Below are 24347 nucleotides of genomic sequence, written 5' to 3'. Positions count from 1 at the left end.
TTTGACATGAAACAGAAAACAGCGCCTATCTAAGACCTCACTAAAGAAAAAAAAAAAACAGCAAAATTTCTCCCATCGTAACTGATAACTACTGGGTTGCTGTTTATCTCTATTCTCACCACATCCTTTTATTATTTAAAATTCTACTTCTGGTTTTACTCCATCCTTTACTTTCCCCCTCGTGCTATGGGCATTTTAAAGAAAATCTCTAAAGCAGGGCGTGGCATATACAGCAGCCATTCAATGAATACTCGTACCCTCAGTGCCATGCTGTGTGTTGAACAACTTAGCAGAGTCCTAGCTCCAGCTCTTGCTGCTGAGGAGATCCCTTCTTGCCCAAACCTGCCCACCACCTTCAATGTAGAATCCATAAGGTGGCAAGGGCCAGCGGGAACCGGACGGAGAGGCATGCTTCCCACCCTCACTGCTCCCTCCGTGGCCTTCCAGTCCTATCAAGCCCACCCCTGTCCCCTCCAGATATGCTAAGGGGTTATCTCAGCAAATAAAGTACACATAGAGCTGACGTGCCAGAAGCAATGCAGTAATTACAGCATTTAAATCAAATATTATAAAATGCTAACCATAGACAACAGATACAAATTCAATACAACAGCTGGGCGCGGCAGCTCATGTCTGTAATCCCAGCACGTTAGGAGACTGAGGCAGGCGGATCACAGGGTCAGGAGTTCGAGACCAGCCTGCCCCACATGATGAAACCCTGTCTCTACTAAAAATACAAAAATTAGCCGGGCATGGAGGCATGAGCCTGTAATCCCAGCTACTTAGGAGGCTGAGGCAGAAGAACTGCTTGAACTTCAGAGACGGTGGTTGCAGTGAGTCACGATCACACCAATGCACTCCAGCCTGGGCAACTGAGCAAGACTATGTTTCATTCAGAATATGAAAAATATATTGTTTTAAAAATGAAATTTACTACAACTAAATTTATTTTTAAAACAAAATAATTTTCATATTCTCAAGTTTATTTAAAAGTTATAGGCCAGGTGCAGTGGCGCAGGCCTGTAATCCCAGCACTTGGGGAGGCTGTGGCGAGCTGATCACGAGGTCAGGAGATTGAGACCATCCTGTCTAACACTGTGAAATCCAGTCTCTACTAGAAATACAAAAAACTAGCTGGGCATGGTGGTGCGCGCCTGTAGTCCTAGCTACTTGGGAAGCTGAGGCAGGAGAATGGCTTGAACCTGGGAGGCGGTGGTTTCAGTGAGCCGAGATCACACCACTGCCCTCCAGCCTGAGTGACAGAGTGAGACTTCGTCTCAAGAAAAAAAGTTATAAACATTTAAAATATAATATTGGTTAAATAAAAACAAATCATTAATAATATTACTTACATGATATTATTACTCTTATGGGGTCTTCCGATGTTTTCACACCAACGATATTTACAAATATCATAAACCAATAATTCTTCTGGGAAAAAGTAGTTCCAACGCCGAATTCCTAAAATGCAAATAATGTTTCTAAAGGTACCATCACTCTATCATATAACAGTTAATAAAGAATGAGATTAACTTTACCTCCTTTAATGCCATCTTTATTCACCAAAGAAAGAACAAAATGATCAACTTCAGGATAGGGTGAACACTGAAAACCTTCAATGGTTTCTACTGCAACAGAGAATTTTTTATAAATTACAACAGCTGAAAGTCGAGAAGTTAACTTTTGATTAAATGTTGTTGAGTACAATTACGGGTTTTGCAGGCTCTCAGCTTTCCCCCACTTTTTGCAATTTCAGTCAATTCATGTTTCTTACACTACAAGGATGCAGGTAAAATTCAAACCTTTCAATAGGTCAAATGCTAACTTTTTTTTTTTTTTTTTTTTTTTTTTGAGATGGAGTTTTACTCTTGTTGCCCAGGCTGGAGAGCAGTGACGTGATCTCGGCTCACTGCAACCTCCACCTCCTGGGTTCAAGCAATTCTGCCTCAGCCTCCTGAGTACAGGTGTGTGCCACCACACCCAGCTAATTTTTGCATTGTTAGTAGAGACGGGGTTTCTCCATGTTGGCCAGGATGGCCTCGATCCCTTGACCTCATGATCCGCCTGCCTTGGCCTCCCAAAGTCCTGGGATTACAGGCATGAGGCACCGTGCCCAGCCAATGTTAACTAATTTCATAAAAAGCATTTGAAATAATTTCAACTGCTGTCTTCACTCTGGAAAAGAGAACGACAGCCCCTCACGTCCACAGCAGGCCTAGCTCCATCAGCCAGGCCTTGGTGCACCCTGCGCTAGCCCGCACACCTCCCTCGGCCTGGGCCTTCTGCTGTGAACAAAGGCAATCTCCTAGAACTTCAACAACAGATACAACCCTGTGGTCATGAGGACTCAGGCAAAAGATGACCGCTGTGTAATCATGTCCAAACACAGACAAAACAGGAACATCTTCCAAACCACAAAAATGACCAAACACCCACAATACCTGATAATATGAGTGACTGCTGCTTTTTTATTCTTTTTAAACTGATTACAGTGTTAATTTCTAGTCTGATTTCCTTTTAGTTAAGCTTTACTAAGAAAACCAATCCTAGAATTGTCCCTGATAACACCCAACTCAGAACAAACCCCAGGCTTCCTGGTATATTCCCCCAAAGCACCCATGCCAAGCCCAAATCCAGCCCTACCAGTCATTTCCACCCTCCTCTTCCCGAGATGCCCCACTGTACCGAGGCTCCCGTGGTGTGTTTGCCGTCAGCTGACTGGCTACAGGTGTGTGCCCTGGGGTCTTTAGCTGGAAAATACTAACAATCCAATTATATTTTCTATCTAAAAACCTACTGTAATAATTTAGAATAACCTATTTTAAGTATCATTTAACTTTTAAGGACAAAAATCTAGTTTGCTTTAAATGAAGTCTATGTTTCACTTACTAAAATAATATATATAATTGGAGAAATATTGGAAAATAATGTGGAAATGTGAGGAACAGACTCTAAATCAATGTCTATAAAGATAAAAAACAGAAGAAAATAAACATAAGAAAATGTTGGCCGGACGCGGTGGCTCACGCCTGTAATCCCAGCACTTTGGGAGGCCGAGGCAGGTGGATCACGAGGTCAGGAGATCGAGACCATCCTGGTCAACATGGTGAAACCTTGTCTCTACTAAAAATAAAAAAATTAGCTGGGCATGGTGGTGCGTGCCTGTAGTCCCAGCTACTCAGGAGGCTGAGGCAGGAGAATTGCCTGAACCCAGGAGGCAGAGGTTTCGGTGAGCCGAGATCGCGCTATTGCACTCCAGCCCGGGTAACGAGCGAAACTCCGTCCCAAAAAAAAAAAAAAAAAGTTACCCATATTTTAAAGTTAGCTTTTAATCATACCATACACATAATTTTTGAGACTGTTTTTTCTTTTAACATTACAAATGGGTGTTTTCCACATTAAAAAGACTTTATCAATTTAAATTTAACAGCTAGAGGATTTCATAGTATACAACCTATCCAATTTTGTTGTACATTTAGATTGCTTCAGTTTTTCACTATTTTAAATAGCAATATACTAAAATATGTGTATAAAAATGTTTACTGGAGGGTTTATGTAAGAAATCTTAGGAAAAAAACACTACACATTCTTCAGTAGAGAAACGGGTACGTTATGACAGAGCTGTACCGTGAAAAACCATGCATCTATTAAAAGACTGAGGAAGATCTCTCTACATTGGAAATATAGGAAACGCTCTTCTCGGTTAAACAGAAAATGACTGCAGTGGTTATCTGCCTTTGATTGTGGACAGAAGGGTGTAAAAATACTTTTAGTTTTCACTGTCTTATATGTTTATTTTATACATATAACCTACATTATTTTTGTATTTTTTTGAAAAACACCATAAAATGAAAATTAGTGAATAATACTTTAATAAACATCTCTTTCATACTCTTCTCATTTGAGATACAAAGCTAGAAGTAGATTGATTGATTACTGATGACTGATTGGTTGAGACAGGGTCCGATTCTGCCGCCCAGGCTGGAGTGCAATGGTACCATCGAGACTCGCTGTAGCTTCGACCTCCCGGGCTCAAGAGATCCTCCTGCCTCAGCCTCCTAAGTGGTTGGGACTACAGGCGTCCACCACAACTGCTGGCTAATTTTTGTATTTTTTGTAGAGATATGGTCTTCCTAATTTGATCAGGATTGTCTCTAACTCTTAGGGTCAAGCGATCCTCCCACCTCAGCCTCCCAAAGTGCTGGAATTACAGGTGTGAGCCATTGTGCCTGGTTAGCCATAGTTTTTGAAAGATCAGTGGTTATGAATACTTAAGATTTAAGGTGCTAAAGGCAAAAGAGATTCTGTATCTTACATTTTGATAGGAAATTACTTTTTAAAAATTACCTTAAGTAGGTGCCAGAGGCTTGCGCCTATAATTCCAGCATTCTGGGAGGCTGAGGCAGACAGAGCACCTGAGCCCAGGAGCTGGAGACCAGTCTGGGCAACATGTTGAAATCTCACCTCAACTAAAAATACAAAAATTAGCTGGGCGTGGTGGTGCGTGCCTGTAGTCCCAGCTACTCTGGAGGCTGTGGCAGGAGGATGGCTTGAGTCTGGGAGGAGGAGGCTGCAGTAAGCAAGATTGCACCACTGTACTCCAGCCTGGGTGACAAAGAGAGACCCTGTCTCAAAAAAAAAAAAAAACCAAACATCAAAAAATTTACCTGAAGTGCTGATACTGTTAAAATATCCAACTCCTTTTTGTTTATTCTGAGATGGGTCACATGTAAGAATTCGTAAAGTATCTGAGAACCTGAAGAAGAAACAGGTAAAAGAAACAAAGCACCATTACACTAGAACTAAGGAGGCTACAGAAAGAACGCTATATTCCAAATAGTTCACGCTGAAATACTTCGTTCAGCAGATAATTGTTGTAGGACATTTATGTCACATTTGCCCACAAAACCACGAACCCTACACGTATAAAAGCAATATGATTTGTCAATTAAAGAAAGTATTTTTTTTAAAGAGTAGGTTGATGATTATTTACATTAACCTTAATTACAGAATGGATCAGCAGACTCTGGGATTGCTGAAGCCATGGGTCCACAGTTTCACATCTGCGGATTCAACCAACCACAGATCAAAAGCATGGTTTTTTGAGACGGAGTTTCGCTCTTGTTGCCCAGGCTGGAATGCGATGGCGCATTCTTGGGTCACTGCAACCTCCGCCTCCCGGGTTCAAGTGATTCTCCTGCCTCAGCCTCCCGAGTAGCTGGAATTGCATGCACCTACCACCATGCCTGGCTAATTTTGTATTTTTAGTAGAGATGGGGTTTCTCCATGTTGGTCAGTCTGGTCTCAAACTCCCAACCACAGGTGATCCGCCTGCCTCAGCCTCCCAAATTGCTGGGATTACAGGCATGAGCCCCTGCACCCATCCAAAAGCGTATTTTTTAAAAAACAATATAAATAGGCCAGGCGCATTGGCTCACGCCTATAATCCCAGCACTTTAGGAGGCTGAGACGGGCAGATCACTTGAGGTCAGGAGTTTGAGACCAGCCTGGCCAACATGGTGAAACCCTATCTCTACTAAAAATATAAAAATTAGCCAGGTGTGCTGGTGGGCACCTATGATCCCAGCTACACAGGAAGTTAGGGTCGGTCGGAGAACTGCTTGAACCCGGGAGGTGGAGGTTGGAGTGAGCTGAGGTCGCACCACTGCACTCTAGACTGGGTGGACACAGCGAGACTCCATCTCAAAAAAATAAGTAATTAAATAAAAATAAACAATACAATGAAAATAATACAAATTCAAAACAATATGGTATAAGAACTATACAGCATGTGAACTGTTTTAGGTATAGGTCACATGGAAGGATTTGAAGTATTGTATATGGAGGATGTGTATGGGTTATGTGAAAACAGTACACCCCTTTATATCTATGGATTTTTGTATCCACAGGGGTCTTGGAATAAAACACCCACAGACACCAGGGGATGACTACATAACTATTCATCAAACATAAAGAGCCTTTGAAATTTTTGTTACAATTTTAGAGGTGTGACTTACAGGAAGAAATGAAGAGGAGGGGTGAGGGCAAAGGAAAAAACAGATTAAAATTAGTGGAAAGAAAAGATACATTCATAACCATAAAGGATTTAGCTTTTATTTCAGGAAGTAAAAACCTGGCATTTACTTGGAATACACAAAAGACAAGATAACTGTATTCAGCAGAGAACCCTCCACCTCGGTAAGAGTACTATTTAAACTGCTAAAGACACAGGATTGGGTAATTGGGAGATTACCGGCACTTCAGGCTGTAGTTGCTTTTCCCATACGAGCTAGAATTAACAGTATTGCTTTCTGCACTTTTCCATACGTGGTAGAGACTGACCTCATTCTGGTGCCGACAGACGGTGGCAGGAATTATACAGTTTTCACACTCCTACTATGGCACTTCCAGAATCTCAGATATTACTGCTGTTACCAACATTTACTGAGCAGATGCCACGCGCTGAGCACAGCTGTAAATGTTTTCTGTGCACAGTTTTAACTTCTCAAATCCTCTGGACAACTCCATAAGATAGGTGTATCAATTCCATTTAAAAGTAGGAAACTCAGACCTTACTTCTAAGACATGTTATCAAAAGAACTCAAAGAGTACAAATATATATATATTATATATGAAGAGAAACAATCCCTCTTCTACCCTCCTGGGTAACGGCTGTTAACTGTATAGCCTGATACAACTGCCCCTATAGCAATGTATATTAAACAATTACTAAAATTAATTTCTAGAGAATTTTTCCTTAAAATTATATTTAGGTGGCCAGGCATGGTGGCTCACACCTGTAATCCCAGCATTTTGGGAGGCCAAGGCAGGCAGATCACTTGAGGTCAGGAGTTTAAGACCAGCCTGGCCAACATGGTGAAACCCCATCTCTACTAAAAATATAAAAATTATCTGGGTGTGGGGACATGCACCTGCAGTCCCAGCTACTCGGGAGGCTGAGGCAGGAGAATTGCTTGAACCTGGGAGGCAGAGGCTGCAGTGAGCCGAGTTCGTGCCATGTCACTGGGCAGCAGAGCAAGACTGTCTCAAAAAAAAAAAAAATTATATTTAAGAAACACAAAAGGAAAAGATCCATGGCAAGTTGATGGTAATTTAATCTGAACCTTAACCACATTTTGGGCTGAAAAATTGCCAGCCTAGAAAAACGGGGAATGAAGGCAAATACAGTAAGTCCTCACTTAATGCCATGGACAGATTCTTGGAAACTGCGACTTTAAGAGAAATGACACATAGCACGTCTCTGAATAACGTTTTCTGTTATAATGGCAGTCCCCAACCTTTCTGGCACCAGGGAACGGTTTCCTGGAAGGCAATTTTTCCATGGTGTGCGGAGGCAGGTGGGATGGTTTCAGGATGAATGCGTTCCACCTCAGATGATCAGGCATTGGATTCTCATAAGGAGTGTGCAACCTACCTCCCACGAGCAGCTCACAACAGGATTTGCACTCCGGAAAGAACCTAATGCCACTGTGGCTCTGACGGGGTGGAGCTCAGGTGGGAAGCTGGTCATCTCGCTCGCCTCCTGCTCACCTCCTGCTGTGGGGTCTGGGTCCTAACCACAGACCCCTGGTCCGTGACCCAGGGACCACTGCCTTACAACAGTGATGAGAAAAAATAACAGGGTTTGTTATACATCACTTCCTTTAAAGCTCAGTTTCCAATAACTTTTCAGCATCAAATGAGGATTTACTGTATTTCTGCTGAAAGGTGACTTTCACAGATTTTATTTTTATTTATTTATTTATATCTTAGTTTTTAGCAATGGGGTCTCACCCTGTCACCCAGGCTGGAGTGCAGTGGTGCAATCATAGCTCACTGCAGCCTTGAACTCCTGGGCTCAAGTGATCCTCCTACCTCAGCCTCCTGAGTAGCTGGGACTAAAGGCACATGCCACTGTGCCCAGCCAATTTCGATGCTTTTAGAAAATGATCAAAACATGGGAACCTAAAGCTTCAATAGTAGAACTCACAATAAATTCCAGAGTGTCAATATAATGATAATTTATACAGGCATTAGAAGATTTATAATTGTTGGCAAATTCTTAACAAATATTCATAACACCAAGCTGAAAAAATAAGTGACAATCATCTAAATAATAATCTCGAGAATATTTTTTGAATAAAGGAGCTATGCAAATTATATATATGTACATAAAATTTGCACATAATTTCATGGATACATGAAAAGAAAATGAGACATTTTAATAGTCATTATATTTCCAAATGCAGTACCAGTCATATTGTTTTCTTCTTTATAGGAGTGATAATCATTTTAGAAAAATTGGAAAACATACTAAATATAATCCTGAAAAGACATAAAGGGAAAATTAAGTGGTTCAAAAATATGTTTTACTATTATCTTTTAGTTAATGGAGAAAAGAGAAGTGTTAACTTAGAACTGTAAGAACTGACTTTTTCTTACGGTAGAATGAATTTAGGTGACTGACATTTTGGTAATATACAATGCGATTCACTGTTTAATATTCATGAATACAAAATGGTTTGATGCCACAACTACATACCTGACATTGCTGACCAAAGAAGAAAGAAAATACTGATATTCTTCTGAAACGTTTTCCGACTGTATGGGAAAAAATCTGTTTTCCTCAGCAACCTCCAAAGCCACACACTTTCCTATTTTTGATGATTTATACAGCCGAAAGTTTCTATTTCTTGTATAAACTCCTACATCAAAATAATATGAAAGTATGATTTCTGTGATTAGTTTTATAGTCAGCAAGTATTAAAATTTTATATAGCAGTAATAAAATAAATAATTATTTTCTATAGATAGCTATAAACAAAACAAAATGAAACCACAATATAAATTAACTTGCAGTCAGCATGGAAGAATGCCACATCCTCAAATGACAAATTAGATTATTTTGCAGCAATTCTGCAATTGAAGACAAATAGAAAAGATGGACAAAGGTATTACAAACAAATAGAAAGGCTGAGGCTACCAGAAAGCTTCCAAGACAGTGAGTGCAGAATTCCGGAGAAAAAGGATCAAAAACAAACAAGTCTTTCTGTTTTGTATTCTACAAAAACAAATTTATTTGTAGAATAAATCTAACAAAATATGAGTAAGATTTCTATTCAGTAAATTGTAAATCATTACTGACAGAAATTACAGAATACCTAAGTAAATAGACAGGTTTACCATGTGCATACATTGGAAGACTCAATATTATAAAAAATGTCAATTCTCCCCAAGTTGATCTATAGATTCAAGGTAATCCAAATAAAAAGTGTAGCCAGGCATGCTGGCTCATGCCTGTAATCCCAGCACTTGGGGAGGCCGAGGCAGGCAGGTGACCTGAGGTCGGGATTCAAGAGCAGCCTGACAAACATGGAGAAACCTCCTCTCTACTAAAAATCCAAAATTGGACAGGTGTGGTGGCGCATGACTGTAATTCAAGCTCCTCGGGAGACTGAGGCAGGAAGACCACCTGAGGTTGGGAGTTTGAGACCAGCCTGACCAACATGGATAAACATCGTCCCTACTAAAAGGACAAAAGTAGCCGGGTGTGGTGGCACATGCCTGTAATCCCAGCTACTCGGGAGATTGATGAAGGAGAATCACTTGAACCCAGAAGGCAGAGGTTGTGGTGAGCCGAGATCACGCCACTGCATCCAGCCTGGGCAATAACAGCAAAACTCTGTCTCAAAAAAAAAGAAAAAAAATTCTAGCAGGATTTGTTTGTATAAACTGGTGAGCTGATTCTAAAATTTAAATGCAAGTGAAAAAGGTCAAGAAAAAAACAAGAAATTTAAAGAACAAACTTGGAGGAACTATTTTTCCCAGATGTGAAGACTGAAGATTACAACAAAACTCTCTGAGACAGTGTGATGCCTATCTAATATATAAAACTCTCTGAGACAGTGTGGGGTCTGTCTAATGTATAAAACTCTAGGAGACAGTGTGGGGTCTATCTAATATATAAAACTCTGTGAGACAGTGTGGGGTCTATCTAATATATAAAACTCTGTGAGACAGTGTGGGGTCTATCTAATATATAAAATTCTAGGAGACAGTGTGATGCCTATCTAATATATAAAACTCTATGCAACAGTGTGGGGTCTATCTAACATGCAAAACTCTAAGAGACAGTGTGATGCCTATCTGATATATTAAACTCTAAGCTTGGAAGAATTCACCTCTACCCACGTGACTCCTCTACCTCACACTGGTCTATCTTTCCCAGTTCCGGTGCTTGATTGCCAGAGGTACTAGAAAGACATACAATACAGCAGGGTCACTTCCTAACCTCGCTTCCACTGCTGGCCTGGGAATCTGACCTGTAACCTATACGTACTTTCCCTAACCCTTTACACACTGAAGCTCTTCCAGGTGTTCAACGCCAACAGCAAAAATGCTGCTGTCATGGCTTTTCAAATCACAAGCGAGAGCCTCCATATAAAACTGAGGTGCAGTTCATCAACCTGGAGCTGCTGATTAGGGGTCTCGACTGGCCTCTTGAACATGCTCAAGTCCTGTCAGCCCAGGGCTTCTGACATTCTCATGCTCTGAGACCAGTTGAAGAGTCAACTGTATATGACTCCAACTACAAGGTAAAAATACAGGCAAAACTAACCCATACTGTTACAGCAAAGCCACAGCGGATTGAGAAATCACTGGTTTGAACACAGCGAGAAAGCTGAAGAAATGTACCCTGCCACCACCACAGAGACCTTCAGCGAGGAAAACACCCAGCCTTACTACACCACGTGAGTACTGCGCTGTACTAGGTCTGGTTTTTAAATTTCTGCACTCTGACTTAACCTCTCAGCAGTCCTGGAGGAAGCCAGTCCAACTGTCCCCTGTCAAAACTCCCTCGACAGGAATCCTCTGGACATGCAGAGCAGAAGCCAGTCACACCACCTTCTGCTGGAGCCCAGGCCAGCCTGGAACCCTCTAGGATCTCTGGAGAGAAACCTCAGGGATTCCCAGCACCTGAGCTCACTGGTCGCCTCCTGCTGGTGACTTGGGCAGTGAAGGAAGCGAGATCCCCAGCACAGTGATGAGTGGGCACCGACCTGTCCCGCACGAAAGCACCAGGACCGTCTGAGAGAGACAGCTGTCAACGTGACTTACCTAGATCTACGAAAAGATGCTTCTCTCCCATGTTATTCTTCACAACTAGAAATGAAAGGCCAGGCCTGGCTTGCTCAGCTGACCCTAGACCCTCCAGTTTCTTTGAATTCAATGTCCAGCTTTCTTCTACAGCCTTTTCTGCGAACATTTCGTTAAAAGAAAATCCTGGTTTTGTAGATGCTTCACAGAAGTGGGGAAATCCGTGGCCTCTCGTCTCCGGAGCGCTATCAGCATCTTCCCCGCCAAGCAAGTAAAAAGCAGGCTGCAAAATCTTTCTCAAAAAATTACCTAAGGAGAAAAGGTATTATGATTCACCTGATTCTTCTTTCCACACAGCGTATCTTAAGGTCTAGCCATGAATCCACATATGACAATTTTACACAGAAAACCATTTTTTTGATTTCTGGTTTCAAACCCAAGTTGCTATAAATCGTTACATGCCACTCCAGATACTTCCTTCCTCTTGCGAAACCTTTTACCTTTTCAGTTCCACTGACCTGGGAGCCTGGTGTCAGAGGTAAACAAATCATTTTAGAAAGGACAGTTAATTTGAGAAGATGCGTCAATGCTGCTGGTATGGGCCTGAGCCTAACAGGCCGTTACCAAGAAAACGCTACTTATTAATACATCCTGAGAGGACTTATCTTCACATTCAATAAGTAAAGAATGAAGGACTCTGGTGCCCTTACAGGACTGTAAAAATAATAATAATAATGAAGAATGAAGGTTTTTATGAGGAAATTGCTGCCGAGCTAACAGACAGAAGCACTGAGGAAATCTTGGGGAGTCAGGGTGCTGGTAAATTTCTCACAAGCTTATTTTCTCTCCTTTAACTTCCACGACGCGCTCAGCAAACCCTGGCTGGCACAGCCATCAGCCCCAAGGCTGCTGCTCCTACCTCTGCCTCAAACTGGGCACAGAATGAACCACAGCCTCGGAGCTAACGTCCACAACTAAAGCAATTCAATGCAATTACTGTACTTCAACATTTATTCTAAGAACTCGGCGTAAGAGTAGTCCTATCTGTACCACAAAAAGTTGGTTATAAAATCCGGAACTTCCTCAAACTTGCACATATTATTTATACCACAGAATCAAATAATAATTTGGCTATTAAGTTGCTTCATGTATAATAATACTCAGGAAATGCGATACTGTAAGAAAAAATTAACTTTAACCTGTAGAACTGTTATTGTTTAGATTTATTCTTCACTTTATTTACCAGAAAGGCTTGGGCCCTTACATTATAACAAATGCATGCTTTAAATTCAAAATTTTCTTTCTTCACATTAGATTTAGTTACTTCCCTACTCAGCCAGATGCGGTGGCTCACGCCTGTAATCTCAGCACTTTGGGAAGCTGAGCTGGGCGGATCACTTGAGGTCAGGAGTTCAAGATCAGCCTGGCCAACATGGCAAAACCCTGTCTCTACATTACAAAAATCAGCTAGGCGTAGTATGGTCACCTGTAGTCCCAGCCACTTGGAGGCTGAGGCATGAGAATTGCTTGAACCTGGGAGGCGGAGGTTGCAGTGAGCCGAGATCATACCACTGCACTCCAGCCTGGGTGACAGAGTGAGACTCCATCTTGCAAAAAAAAAAAAAAAAAAAAAAAGACTTTCCTACTCAAAGAAACAAATCCAATTTCTTATAAACCACTAAACATCAAAACGAAAGCAAAAGCATTTGGTCCTTGCAGTGATATGTCCTTACAGGCATGGATTACTTCTGGAATGAGGGAGGAAAAAGAACACCAAATGAAAAGAAATTACAACGTATCAAAGGACAACAAGGCAATATAAACATAAACTGATAAAGCTAATTTTCCTGAAAACTTAGCACTGCAGCTGCTTGACTCCGGACGATGACAGAAGAGAGTGCGTGTTCGCAGGAGCGGTGGCGATGGCGGTGCTGGGGAGGCCACAGGCCCTGGAACCCTGGCACGGAGCAGCCATGGCCGGGACCACCACAGGATGACGGTCACCAGCATCAGCATTAACACGCTGGCCCCAGCAAACCACACTGCTTCCTACTTCCCGTCCAGCTTTTTATTGCCCCCAACCCCCACGAGGACAGGAACTATCTTATTTGCTGGGAATAACTCAAAAGGCTAGTCAGTCACAGAAATTTCAGCTATGACAGCAAACTGGCAAGTGAGTATTTTAGGCAGATCAAGATCTATGATCTCTTACATTTAACTGATTTCTCTTTTCTCAAAGGCTGACAACAGCAACTAGAAATGTCATCAAAAGATACAGTGAGGGAAGAAAACAAGGAAAATTTGTGAATTACTTCATATTCTCTGCACCTCTGGCTCTGGCAGTTCCCGATTCCCAGGGAAAGGGTCTGAGGCGACAGCCCAGGTACAAGGCCTGATCACGTCTCTCTAGCCACGCCAGCCCATTCACTGTCCCCAGATTAGCACGCACTCTTATCGCCATAGTTTTGCTTCTGCTGGTAAAGCCTTTCTGACCTTTGACTATACAATGAAATATTCAAAGCCCAGATGAATGCCATCTGCTTTCAGAAGATACTTGTAGCAGAAACCGCTGCTACCTCACAAGTTTCTATTCTCCTCTCCGCCCTGACCAAGAGAGTCTTAGCTTTCGGCCTGTAGCCAGTAGTCATAGTGCAGACAATGACCAGTAAACAGCAAGCAAAGAAATAGCTTCTTTGGTCCTTGTCTCCACACCCTGACAGGAGTATCTCCTCACTATTCATGCATTCATTCAGAAGGGATTTATTCAGACACGCTGAACATGAAGGCCATGGATGGTAGAAAGGCAACAACCGGGGGGTGGAGTCAGAGACAACTCAGATTCAGGTATGGCTTTGCCATCTACCAGTTCTGTGACTTTTGTCAAATCTAAACCTTCACATTCCCCAGCTGCTTAACGGGGATGATAACAGCACCTACCTTTTGGAGTTGCTGTAAGGAGTAAACGAGAAAATGAAATTAAGGGGTTAGCACAGTACCTGGCACAGGTAACTGCTTAAAAGCCTTGGTTGTACAGCCCTGGGACAAGTCCCTAAAGGCATTTATCAATACCTTCTGAATGAATGCATGAGTGGTAAGGAGGACCAGGTGAACAGACCAGGTGAATCTGCAGGCACATCGATTTACACAGCAGCATCAGAAAGTGCGAAGGCCCAAGCACTAGAGAAAATGTGGCCCGTGCTGGGAGCTGAAAGAAAAGGGCAGGGTGGCAGGAGATGAGGCTGCTGACTTGCATTTATTATCTCTACTGTTATTCTTATAGTGACAATATTAGTAATATTATTGATAATGAAATTTGTATTATGTGCTAAGCTCTGGAAATACAAAAGTGAATAAGAAATAGTCCCTGCCCTAGAGAAACATTAAGTAGAATAGAGGAGGTGACAAAGAAAACAGGAAATGACCTCAGGAAGTGGTCAATGCTTTGACACAATAAGCCCTGGATGTTCTCTGCAACCCAGAGGTACACCAGCCTAAGTAAGGCTTAGAGTTTGAGACGTGACAGAGACAGCTTTTCACGTGGCTTGATGTCTACACAGAGTCTTACGGGCCAGGCCAATCTGGAGGCACACGATTTAGAGAGCAGCATCAATAAGGTCAAAGGCCCAAGGACTAGAGGAAATGGGGCCTAGGGCAGGAGCTCAATGCAAGGAGCAGGGTGGCAGGAGGTAAGTATGGCGCACAGTGGGGCTCCCTTTGCAGGCCAAGGCATCCACGCTTTTGCCCGAAGGCAGGGAATAATCACTGCAGGGTTTGAGGCGCACAGGGAGCAGAATCAGCTCACTCTAGCCAGCTGACTGGCTAAGCAGGGTTACAGGCACAGAGAGGGCATGGATGACACCAACGTATCTACTTGGGTAACTGTGACACCACTCACTGACAAGCACATCACGGAGAAGATACGACTCTGGGGAAGGATGGGGAACTCGGCGCAGGACACGCTGAGTTGGAAGCGTCTGCAGGGGAGTTTTTGGAGGCGGTTGCCTGGATGGGTCTGGCATCTAGGAGAACAATCTGGGCTGAAGACAAAGATTTGAGAGTCGTAACACAGAGGCACACCAAAGCCGTGAAGGTGGCTGATCATCAAGGGTGAAGACAGAGTGGGAAGAGGGTCAAAGATGGACTCTACCATTACTAATCTCTACAGGATTGTGAGAAAACGTTTTAAATGGTCTATTTTCAAGGCATGATAAATCTAAGTATTCGCAGGCAGCCTGCAAAGGTAACAAACCACACGGCTCACGCACCTAGAAAGTCACCATAAGTGAACAGAATGTAGGGGGGGTTCCTCCCATAAAAAGGAAGAAAGTTTTGTTATTGTGAAATATAAACTTAAGTAGGGATGGAGATGGGGTGTAGCCTTATAAGGGGCATAATGAAACTTAGGCAACGCAACCCCATAGTACTCGACCAATGAGGAACTGGGGGAGGGACTTGCGTGCTAGGAAATAAATTACATGCTGTAACTGTCCCAGCTGTGCCTGCCTACCAGACACCCAATCATTATTAAAAGTCTCACTTCACTGTTCTTCGTGCCTCTAAGTCCATTCTTTGAGTTTGTACGAGTGAGTGTGTTCCTCACAGAATGAGGGGGAGAGACTGAGACGGGACGTCCAGCTGAGCTAACAAGAAACAGGCAGGTGACGAGAGCCTTGTGAACACAGTATGCTGGCTCTCTGCGGCCACATTCCCCTAATCCAGCAATCAGGGTCCCGACTTTGATGCCAGTGCTTTAGTGACTATGTCCATGGCTGTGAAACTCTAAAGCACTAGTAGCTCTGAACCAAATGACTTGTTACCTGAACTTCAGTCAATCACCTGCTGTTCAGACCCTTGCCCTAGCCCTGCTTTGATAAAGCACTCAGGATTTGGCTTCTATTCAGACCTTCATTTTGGTGTTCCCATTCTGCCTACGTGTTTCTCCTTTGAACTGACTTTGTTTTACACCTTGGCCTGTATCTCTAAATGCCCAGGCCTGAGACAATCTGGTTTCACTTTTAGACTTTTACATCTAGAATTCTCCCAACCCTAAAGCTCAGCCTGGAACAATAAACAAGACTTCTCTGATACAACCTGGGACTGAAGCCCCAAAGCAAGGCTGAAGCAAAGGCCAGAAATCCAGATACAAGATACTGCAGAAAAGGTTTGAAATGGAATGGCCTCTCATGAACTTTCCAGGACACTGAAATAAATCCTGCTGGAGCAGAAACCAGTTCTGGGCATGGATAGATATCCCAGTAACTATGATTAGAAGGGCTAAGGCCAAAGATGTCCTGAATAGGTTGATGTGCCTAGAACAGATAGATAGGTCTAAAGCTAAGGGAACGTCTTGAAAACATGAAGAATCACATTGCATTTTTTAGGATAAGTTAATGACCATAAAGCTTGGTAAGTATGCACAAAATTTTAAGAGAAATAAGAACATATGAGTTTTGAATACAACTCCATGATTTTTAAAAAGCAGTGTACTTACCAACATGAATGTTATCTTTAAATGCCACATCACGGAGCTGAAATATTAAATGCCGGCTGAATTTTTCATCAGTACTAGAATCCAAGTTCAAAACATCTTCAGCTGAGCAATTAACACTGTATAATTCTTGAAGCGCTTTACACACATACTAAAAAACACAAGTAAAATGCAAATAATTTTTTTTTTTTTTTTGAGACAGGGTCTCACTCTGTTGCCTAGGCTGGATTGCAATGGTGTGATCTTGGCTCACTGCAATCTCTGCCTCCTGGGTTCAAGCAATCCTTGTGCCTCAGCATCCCAAGTAGCTGGGACTACAGGCATGCACCACCATGCCCAGCTAATTTTTGTATTTTTAGTACATACAGGGTTTCATCAAGTTGGCCAGGCTGGTCTCAAACTCCTAGCCTCAAGCGATCCTCCCACCTTGGCTCCCCAAAGTGCTGGGATTGCAGGCATGAGCCAACTGCAGCCGGCCCACAATGCATTTTTTAGGATAAGTTAATGACCAGAAAACTTGGTGAGTATGCACAAAATTTTAAGAGAAATAAGAACATAAGGGTTTTGAATACAACTCCGTGCCTTTTTTTTTTTTTTTTTTTTTAAAGATGGGGTTTCACCATGTTGGTCAGGCTGGTCTTGAACTCCCGACCTCAGGTGATCCACCCACCTTGGCCTCCAAAGTGCTTGGATTACAGGCGTGAGCCACCATGCCCGGCCACAACTCCATGATTTTTAAAAAGCAGGCCTTAATTTCCTCATTTAGAAAGGGACAAGATAAAATAATTTCCAAAATTCCTGCAAGCTCAAAAATTCTGATACTATTTGTAGTCAGTTTTCTTGAAATTCATCTCAGTGCCCAATTTTTACAGTAAAGATTATTTTTCCTGGCTTTTACCAAAGTCAGCTATTTATAATGGAAGTCAGATAATTAATACATAATTTTAAAATATGGAAAATTTCCAAACTGACATCTTTTTCAAAGCTTTTTTTAATCCGACAGTAATATAGCAAACTATATGAACATAAATTAAACTTTCCTTTTTTTTCAGTTTACTCATAGGACTAATATTAAAAAATCAAAGTCAAAAGGAAGAGTAGCAAGAAAAAGAACAGATACAGAACCTACATATTATGTAGGCTGAATTCACTGAATGAATAAGCCAAGGAAGAGATGAGAAATAAGGAAAACTTGAGTCTGCCATTTACCTCAATGAGTAATGCAACCATCTTTTTCCCATCAGCTCCTGGATTGGCAGGTTTGTTAAATTCCAAATCAAAATAAAGCTTGCACACAGCATTTTCAGGAATAACTTCATAGCAGTGTAAGAGATTTTTTCTAAATTGAATAATTCAACATTGTTAGATTGATATCTTAGACCTTTATTAACTGATTGATTGAGACCAAGTCAGCTCTGTTGCCCAGGCTGGACTGCAGTGATGTTATCACAGTTCACTGCAACCTCCTCCTCCCGGATTCAAGTGATTCTCCCACCTCAGCCTCTCAAGTAGCTGGAACTACAGGCATGCGCCACCACGTCTGGCTAATTTTTGCATTTTTAATAGAGACAGGGTTTATGTCATGTTGGCCAGGCTGGTCTTAAACTCCTGGCCTCAATGATCCACCTGCCCCAGCCTTCCAAAGTGCTGGGATTACAGGCATGAGCCACCACACCCAGCCTCTAACTTATACCTGTTAAATCATGGAAGTTTATCTTTTGCAAGTACCACGTTAACTGTGCTTTCACTACATACAAGTGTGAAATAAGAACATGATAAACTCAACTGTTCACCATAGCTTTATGGCTGATAGTATCAAGGGTTTCCATCAAGCAAAATGTAACAATTATATCATGTAACATTATTTAACTGGAAAATATAGTCAATCTTACAGTATTATTTATTCACAGATGATTCTGATATTGTGTAACACCTCTGTATTTGTTTTTAGTGTCAACCATGAAACAGATTTTCTTTGAAAATCTGAACATTCTTTGAAAAAAGAATGTTCTTTTCAGGATTCCATATTCTTGGGATTCCATGAATTTTCCATGAGAATTTTTAAATTCTGTGTTTTCATTGGAAGATAATATTTTAAAAATAGTTTAAAAAATTCTGAATCACTTTGATAAGCTTTCAGTGCTCATGTCTGCAGTTACATTCTTGCCGGAATTAAGAGGAATGACTTTGACATGGGTAAAACAGGAAGAGATGCTGACTTAATTTACAAATGGTAATTTGGGCTAAGTGACGTTCAGATGGCATCCTATACAAATTAAGGGCTTGTAGTAATTTGAAGAGGGAGAAGTTATGGGAAAATTGTATCATCAGGGGGCACAGGTAGTGGAGGAACTGAACTGAACACACACACACACACACACACACACACACACACACACCCCCCCCTGTAGCAGTTGAAGAGGGAGAAGTTACGGGAAAATTGTATCATCGGGGGCACAGGTAGTGGAGGAACTGAACACATACACATACACACACACACACACACACACACACACACACACACACACACACCCTGTACCTGCAGCAGTCAGTACCATATTTACATTGCAAGATGAGACTGAGTTTCAGCAAAACATCTGTCACGTTATCTTAATGATTTTAATTCAACTCTAATTGGTGTTGCATGTATATAAACATAAATAAATCCAGTATCATATTTGAAGCTACTTAGCAACATTTGAATAAAAGTATTTTAAGTCAATATAGGGCATGCATAGCAATTTACTCTCCTTTTCCATATATTACACAAGTCTGAGAAATACTTGAATAGATCACTCAGTTAAAATAATAGTCTGGGTGCAGTGGCTCATGCCTGTAATCCCAGCACTTTGGGAGGCCCAGGTGGGTGGATCATCTGAGGCCAGGAGTTCAAGACCAGCCTGGACAACATGGTGAAACCCCGTCTCTACCAAAAATATAAAAATGAGCCGGGCATAGTGGCAAGCACCTGTAATCCCAGCTAGTTGGGAAGCTGAGGCAGCAGAATCACTCGAACCTGGGAAGTGGTGGTTGCAGTGAGCAGAGACCATGCCACTGCACTCCAGTCTGGGCAACAAGAGTGAAACTCCATCTCAAAAAAATAAAAAATAAATAAATAACGCTAATAACAATTTAAAATAGTCATAATAAAGTCAAGATAAAGCAGATATTTCTTTATTACTAGGTCAATAACATAAATATTCCTTTATGATTAATGGTACAATTTAATACCTGTTTGCAAAAGAGAAATTTCAAAACTCCCTTTAGGTACACACATACATTCGTGTATGTGACTATTTTCTCCCAGCACCTCGTGAGATACTCCAGCATTGCTATGACAAGAGAACTCCAGAATTCAATTCTAATAGCAAAGGAGCAACTAATTGTGTGGTCAAGAACTGTGGAAGCCAATTCAGCCTGAACTAATTTCGCCAAAATTACTAGGCAAAGGAAATGGAACTCTAGCTTAATGTGCGGTTCTGCTGCATGCTACCTACCTGGATTTATAGTAAAACCAAAGTTCAGCATAGGTTGTCACAAGGTAAATACGCTGTCCATCTCCCACTTTGCATTCCAAGGCAAATACATGAACATCCTACATAAATCAAAAAAGAATTCAGAAGAATTCACAAAATGCAAACCTAAATTCAACTGTAGTTGCTCAGTGTTCACAAAGAATTTTTCATTCAAGTCCTCAGAAACTGGAAATTTGAACATCTATATTATTACAAACAAGACAAATAGTTACTAGGTTTATGCCATTCAAAATCTAATTATTTATACCTATTTTTGGTCATTCATATAAAAGGTGAAAACAATTAGAATAGGCAGACCAGAGAAAAAAGGAGAAAAGAACACTCTGAAAAATATTACTCTAGTTTGACTCCCTATGATAGTTTTATTTCTTGGTTTATGAAATTAAACATTTTTCAAAACTACTTATTACTATAAATGATTTGGGCTAAAATTAATTAGTAAATTCCCTAGTATCTATAAAAATGTATGTAGAACCTTTTTTCTTTTTCTTTTTTTGAGACAGAGTCTCGCTCTGTCGCCCAGGCTAGAGTGCAGTGGTGCAATCTTGGCTCACTGCAACCTCCACCTCCATCAAGTGATTCTCCTGCCTCTGCCTCCCAAGTAGCGGGGATTACAGGTGCCTGCCACCACACCTGACTAATTTTTTGTATTTTTCGTAAAGATAAGGTTTCACCATGTTGGCCAGGCTGGTCTCAAACTCCTAACCTCAAGTCATCCACCTGCCTCAGCCTCCCAAAGTGCTAAGATTAGGCACTGAGCCACTGTGCCCAGTCAGAACAATTTTTTTAAAGGTTTAGTACTGTGGTAGTGGTTTAAATATGATTGTTCATGCCTCCTGCGATAAAGTTTCTTCTAATAGAGGAATACATCCACCAGTTCTTTTGTTTCCTTGTAGCTAAAGGTAGCTGCTGAGCGTATTTTTCTTTTCATGTGTGAAAAATCACAGGACTCAGTTGTTTAACCCTAATAAAAATATTTTTGAAATAAATGTTATAGACTGATGATTAGCAAGTCCAGCAAGCATACACCCCGATCTATATATTTTTAAAATTCTAGTTTAAATGAATCTGTCGGTATTTTAATTTCTGCTGCTTGAATTAGGTTTACACAAAATGACTAAGAAAGGCATTTCTTAAACCATTCTGATGAGATTTGAGTAAGTATATCCTTACTAGAGAAAGAGAGGTCCTTCTAAAACTTCTAGCACTTGGAGCTTTTACACAGCATCAGTGATCAGACTCAGTACATTTATGCTATCATATATGCATCTGATCTTTTCTTTCGTGTTTCTTTTTTTTTTTATTTTTTAAGATGGAGTCTCTCTCTGTTGCCCAGGCTGGAGTGCAGCGGCACCATCTCGGCTCACTGCGACCTCCACTTACCGGGCTCAAGCGATTGTCCTGCCTCAGCCTCCCAAGTGGCTGGGACTACAGGCACAAGCCACCATGCCCAGCTAATTTTTGTATTTTTAGCAGGGACAGGGTTTCACCAAGTTGGCCAGGATGGTCTGGATCTCTTGACCTTGTGATCTGCCCTTCCCGGCCTCCCAAAGTGCTGGGATTACATGGGTGAGCCACCGCGCCTGGCCTTCATATTTCTTTATATTCTTCACAGTGCCCAAGAAAAAAAGAATGTGTAATACACTTGCTTGATTTAGTGATTTTTATTTTTGAACATCGTGTTCTTTGAAAGGCTGACACTTCTTCCTTCCACTCGCTTAATGTGTTGAAATAAATATGGTTCCCCTCCCTCTAAGCATAAAGCTTCATTTAAATGTCATTACAACTTTAAAAATCGAATTGGCACTGGATGTGTCACTCTTTTTCATTACTAATATAAATTAAATGGTTAATGATTCACAGAGATAGTTTTCCTAAATCATGTGACATTAAGATTGCCATTAAATTCTCTTGGTAGAATAATACATGGCCTGAAATGAAGACAAATAATAGATTTTTTTTTTTTTAAAAAGAACTGAAATTATAATGAAGAAGAAAGAAAGAGAGGAGGAAGAGAAGGAGGAAATTACCTCTTTACAGCTTTTAACAAAATTAAAAGCTTGAGTTTGTCGATGAAATAGTTTCCAAATGGAGGGTGGTTCTTCTGGCTTGGACAATCTTGGCCTATACACTGAGGACAATGGTTTCCTCTCATACTGAGATGCTCGTTCTTCAATTTGCTTCAGTTTTGTTTCCCATTTTCTGTTCATTGGTTCAGAAGTATGGAGAGAATAAATCCTATCCCACGTTATATTTCTATCAATTACTACTAAAACAAACAATAAACAAAAAAAGGCCATTAATTTCTTTGCTTAGAATATACTTTGTTTGATAAAGTTTCAAAACTCATTTCCTGACGCTTATTTCCTTGTTTATTCTTTGCATGAAGTTTTACCACAGAACGAGAGCAAGGCTGGTTCTCAGAATTCTTAGATCCTGGTTCTTCATTTAATGGTATTAGGACCTTGGACAGGTTAATGAAGCTCTCTGAATTTTAGTTTAATCAACTGACAAATGGAAATCAGTATCATCTTGAGTACTTTATATACTTACCATGAAGACAAATGTGATTAAAGACAGATGCAAATGTTCTCTAAATTACAAAGCCTCATGTAAATATATGTACTTTTTGTATCATTATGGGTTTGTTTTTTTTGGGGAGGGGGAACAGGGTTTCACCATATTGGTCAGGCCAGTCTCGAACTCTTGACCTCAGGTGATCCACCGCCTCAGCCTCCCGAAGTGCTGGGATTACAGGCGTCAGCCACCACGCCTGTCCCATTTTGGTTTTCATTATAACCATTTTATTGTATCACATGCTATGACCTTGTCCATCATTCTTGTGCTATTATTTCTCAGTGTAAAATTCATTTCTAGACACTAATGTAAAGCTCTTAGCTCCCTTTTCCTCTGTTTCTGTCCATTTCACCTCTTCTCTCTCAACACAAGTTTTAGTTTGGAATATGAATGCAAATTACAATATTGGCTAGTTTTGGATGTCTGTAGTAATGGATGATTTTTCTTTCTATAGAATACCTCCATGTCAGCCATGCCAGAATCAGGGGCCAGGCAATACTTTTCCAATTTGGGATGATAATTCATTTACAAAAGAAAAAGAATAGGTTTTTAGAAGAAGAGTGGGGAAACTTACACTGCAGATAAACAACAGCCAAATCAGCCCAAACCCCTTATCATTCCTCCCATGAAGAAATGGTACCTAAACTCACTCTCACATGACTCTCAGCTTGGCCATATGACTTGTCTTGGGCCAACATCACGTTGACGAAAGTGAAGCAAGCAGCCGTTTAACGAGTGCCTTTGCAGCAGACTTGGTTATCACTGAGTCCTGCCCTGAGACTGCCAGGCCATAATTCTAGCCTCACAGAGGATGAAAGGCCACATGGAAAAGAACCAAGGAATTGCGGCTGACAGCGACATAAGCAGTCCAATAGGCGGGTTGGGCCATTCTGGACATCCAGCCATCATCTGAATTCAAGGCATTAGTAAGCCTGAGTGAGTCCCAGAGACGCCTACCAAATTGCCCAGCCAACCCACAGATCTATAAAAAAAAAAAAAAAATGTGGTTGTTTTGCCTTTTTCACACCAGTAAGTTTGGGGCTGGTTTTGACACAGAAATAGTTCCTCTCTTCATCAATATCATCTTTGTCATAATTTACCTATGTGGAAATAGACATATTAGGGTGTTTTTTAAGTGAAATAATAATATGTACTAAATCATTTAAGGGTAAAATCCTATTTGCCTTTGGTAACATGCTTGTGCTTATTAAGTTGATAAACAACGTCTTGAATTTTAGCAGAAAACTTTGTAGCAACACAAACTCATTGGCAAATGAATACTCCCTGGAAGGAAAACCAGAATCTCCCTAAAATATTGAGAGGGTAGGCTGGACGAAGTGGCTCATGCCTGTAATCCTAGCTTATTGGGAGGCCAAGCCGGGTGGATCACCTGAGATCAGGAGTTTGAGACCAGCCTGACCAATATGGTAAAACCCCATCTCTACTAAAAATACAAAAATTAGCTGGGCATGGTGGTGGAAGCCTGTAGTCCCAATTACTCAGGGGGCTGAGACAGGAGAACTGTTTGAACCTGGGAGGCGGAGGTTGCAGTGAGCTAAGATTGTGCCACTGCACTCCAGCCTGGGCAACAACACAGCAAGAACAACACAGCAAGACTCCGTCTCAAAAAAAAAAAAAAAAAAAAAAAA

At 41.2% G+C, this 24347-nt stretch overlaps 1 protein-coding gene across 8 annotated transcripts in view; it reads right to left on the bottom strand.

The window, feature by feature from the left end:
- Window positions 1-24347, bottom strand: part of PRIMPOL (primase and DNA directed polymerase) — a 34968-nt gene that overhangs the window by 7873 nt on the left and 2748 nt on the right. The window contains exons 1-10 of one of the 8 annotated variants that reach the window (XM_032298760.1): window positions 23158-24073; window positions 22152-22390; window positions 20083-20180; window positions 17795-17924; window positions 16589-16736; window positions 11119-11406; window positions 8543-8705; window positions 4668-4756; window positions 1539-1628; window positions 1353-1461 (exon numbers count right to left, since the gene is read on the bottom strand). In XM_032298760.1, coding sequence (XP_032154651.1) covers window positions 1353-1461; window positions 1539-1628; window positions 4668-4756; window positions 8543-8705; window positions 11119-11406; window positions 16589-16736; window positions 17795-17924; window positions 20083-20180; window positions 22152-22331 — 1295 coding nt within the window. In that variant the 5' untranslated portion in view covers window positions 22332-22390; window positions 23158-24073. Of the gene's footprint in view, window positions 1-1352; window positions 1462-1538; window positions 1629-4667; window positions 4757-8542; window positions 8706-11118; window positions 11407-16588; window positions 16737-17794; window positions 17925-20082; window positions 20181-22151; window positions 22791-23157; window positions 24074-24347 lie in introns of those variants that run through there. The other 7 variants (XM_032298762.1, XM_032298763.1, XM_032298759.1 and 4 more) reach the window with 7 other exon arrangements.

This window comes from Sapajus apella, unplaced genomic scaffold, assembly GCF_009761245.1.
Source record: "Sapajus apella isolate SASKATOON/1434 unplaced genomic scaffold, GSC_monkey_1.0 scaffold39, whole genome shotgun sequence".
NCBI classification, from domain to species: Eukaryota; Metazoa; Chordata; class Mammalia; order Primates; family Cebidae; genus Sapajus; species Sapajus apella.
Note: the sequence above shows the minus strand (reverse complement) of the source record. Positions and strands in the feature narration are given on the sequence as shown.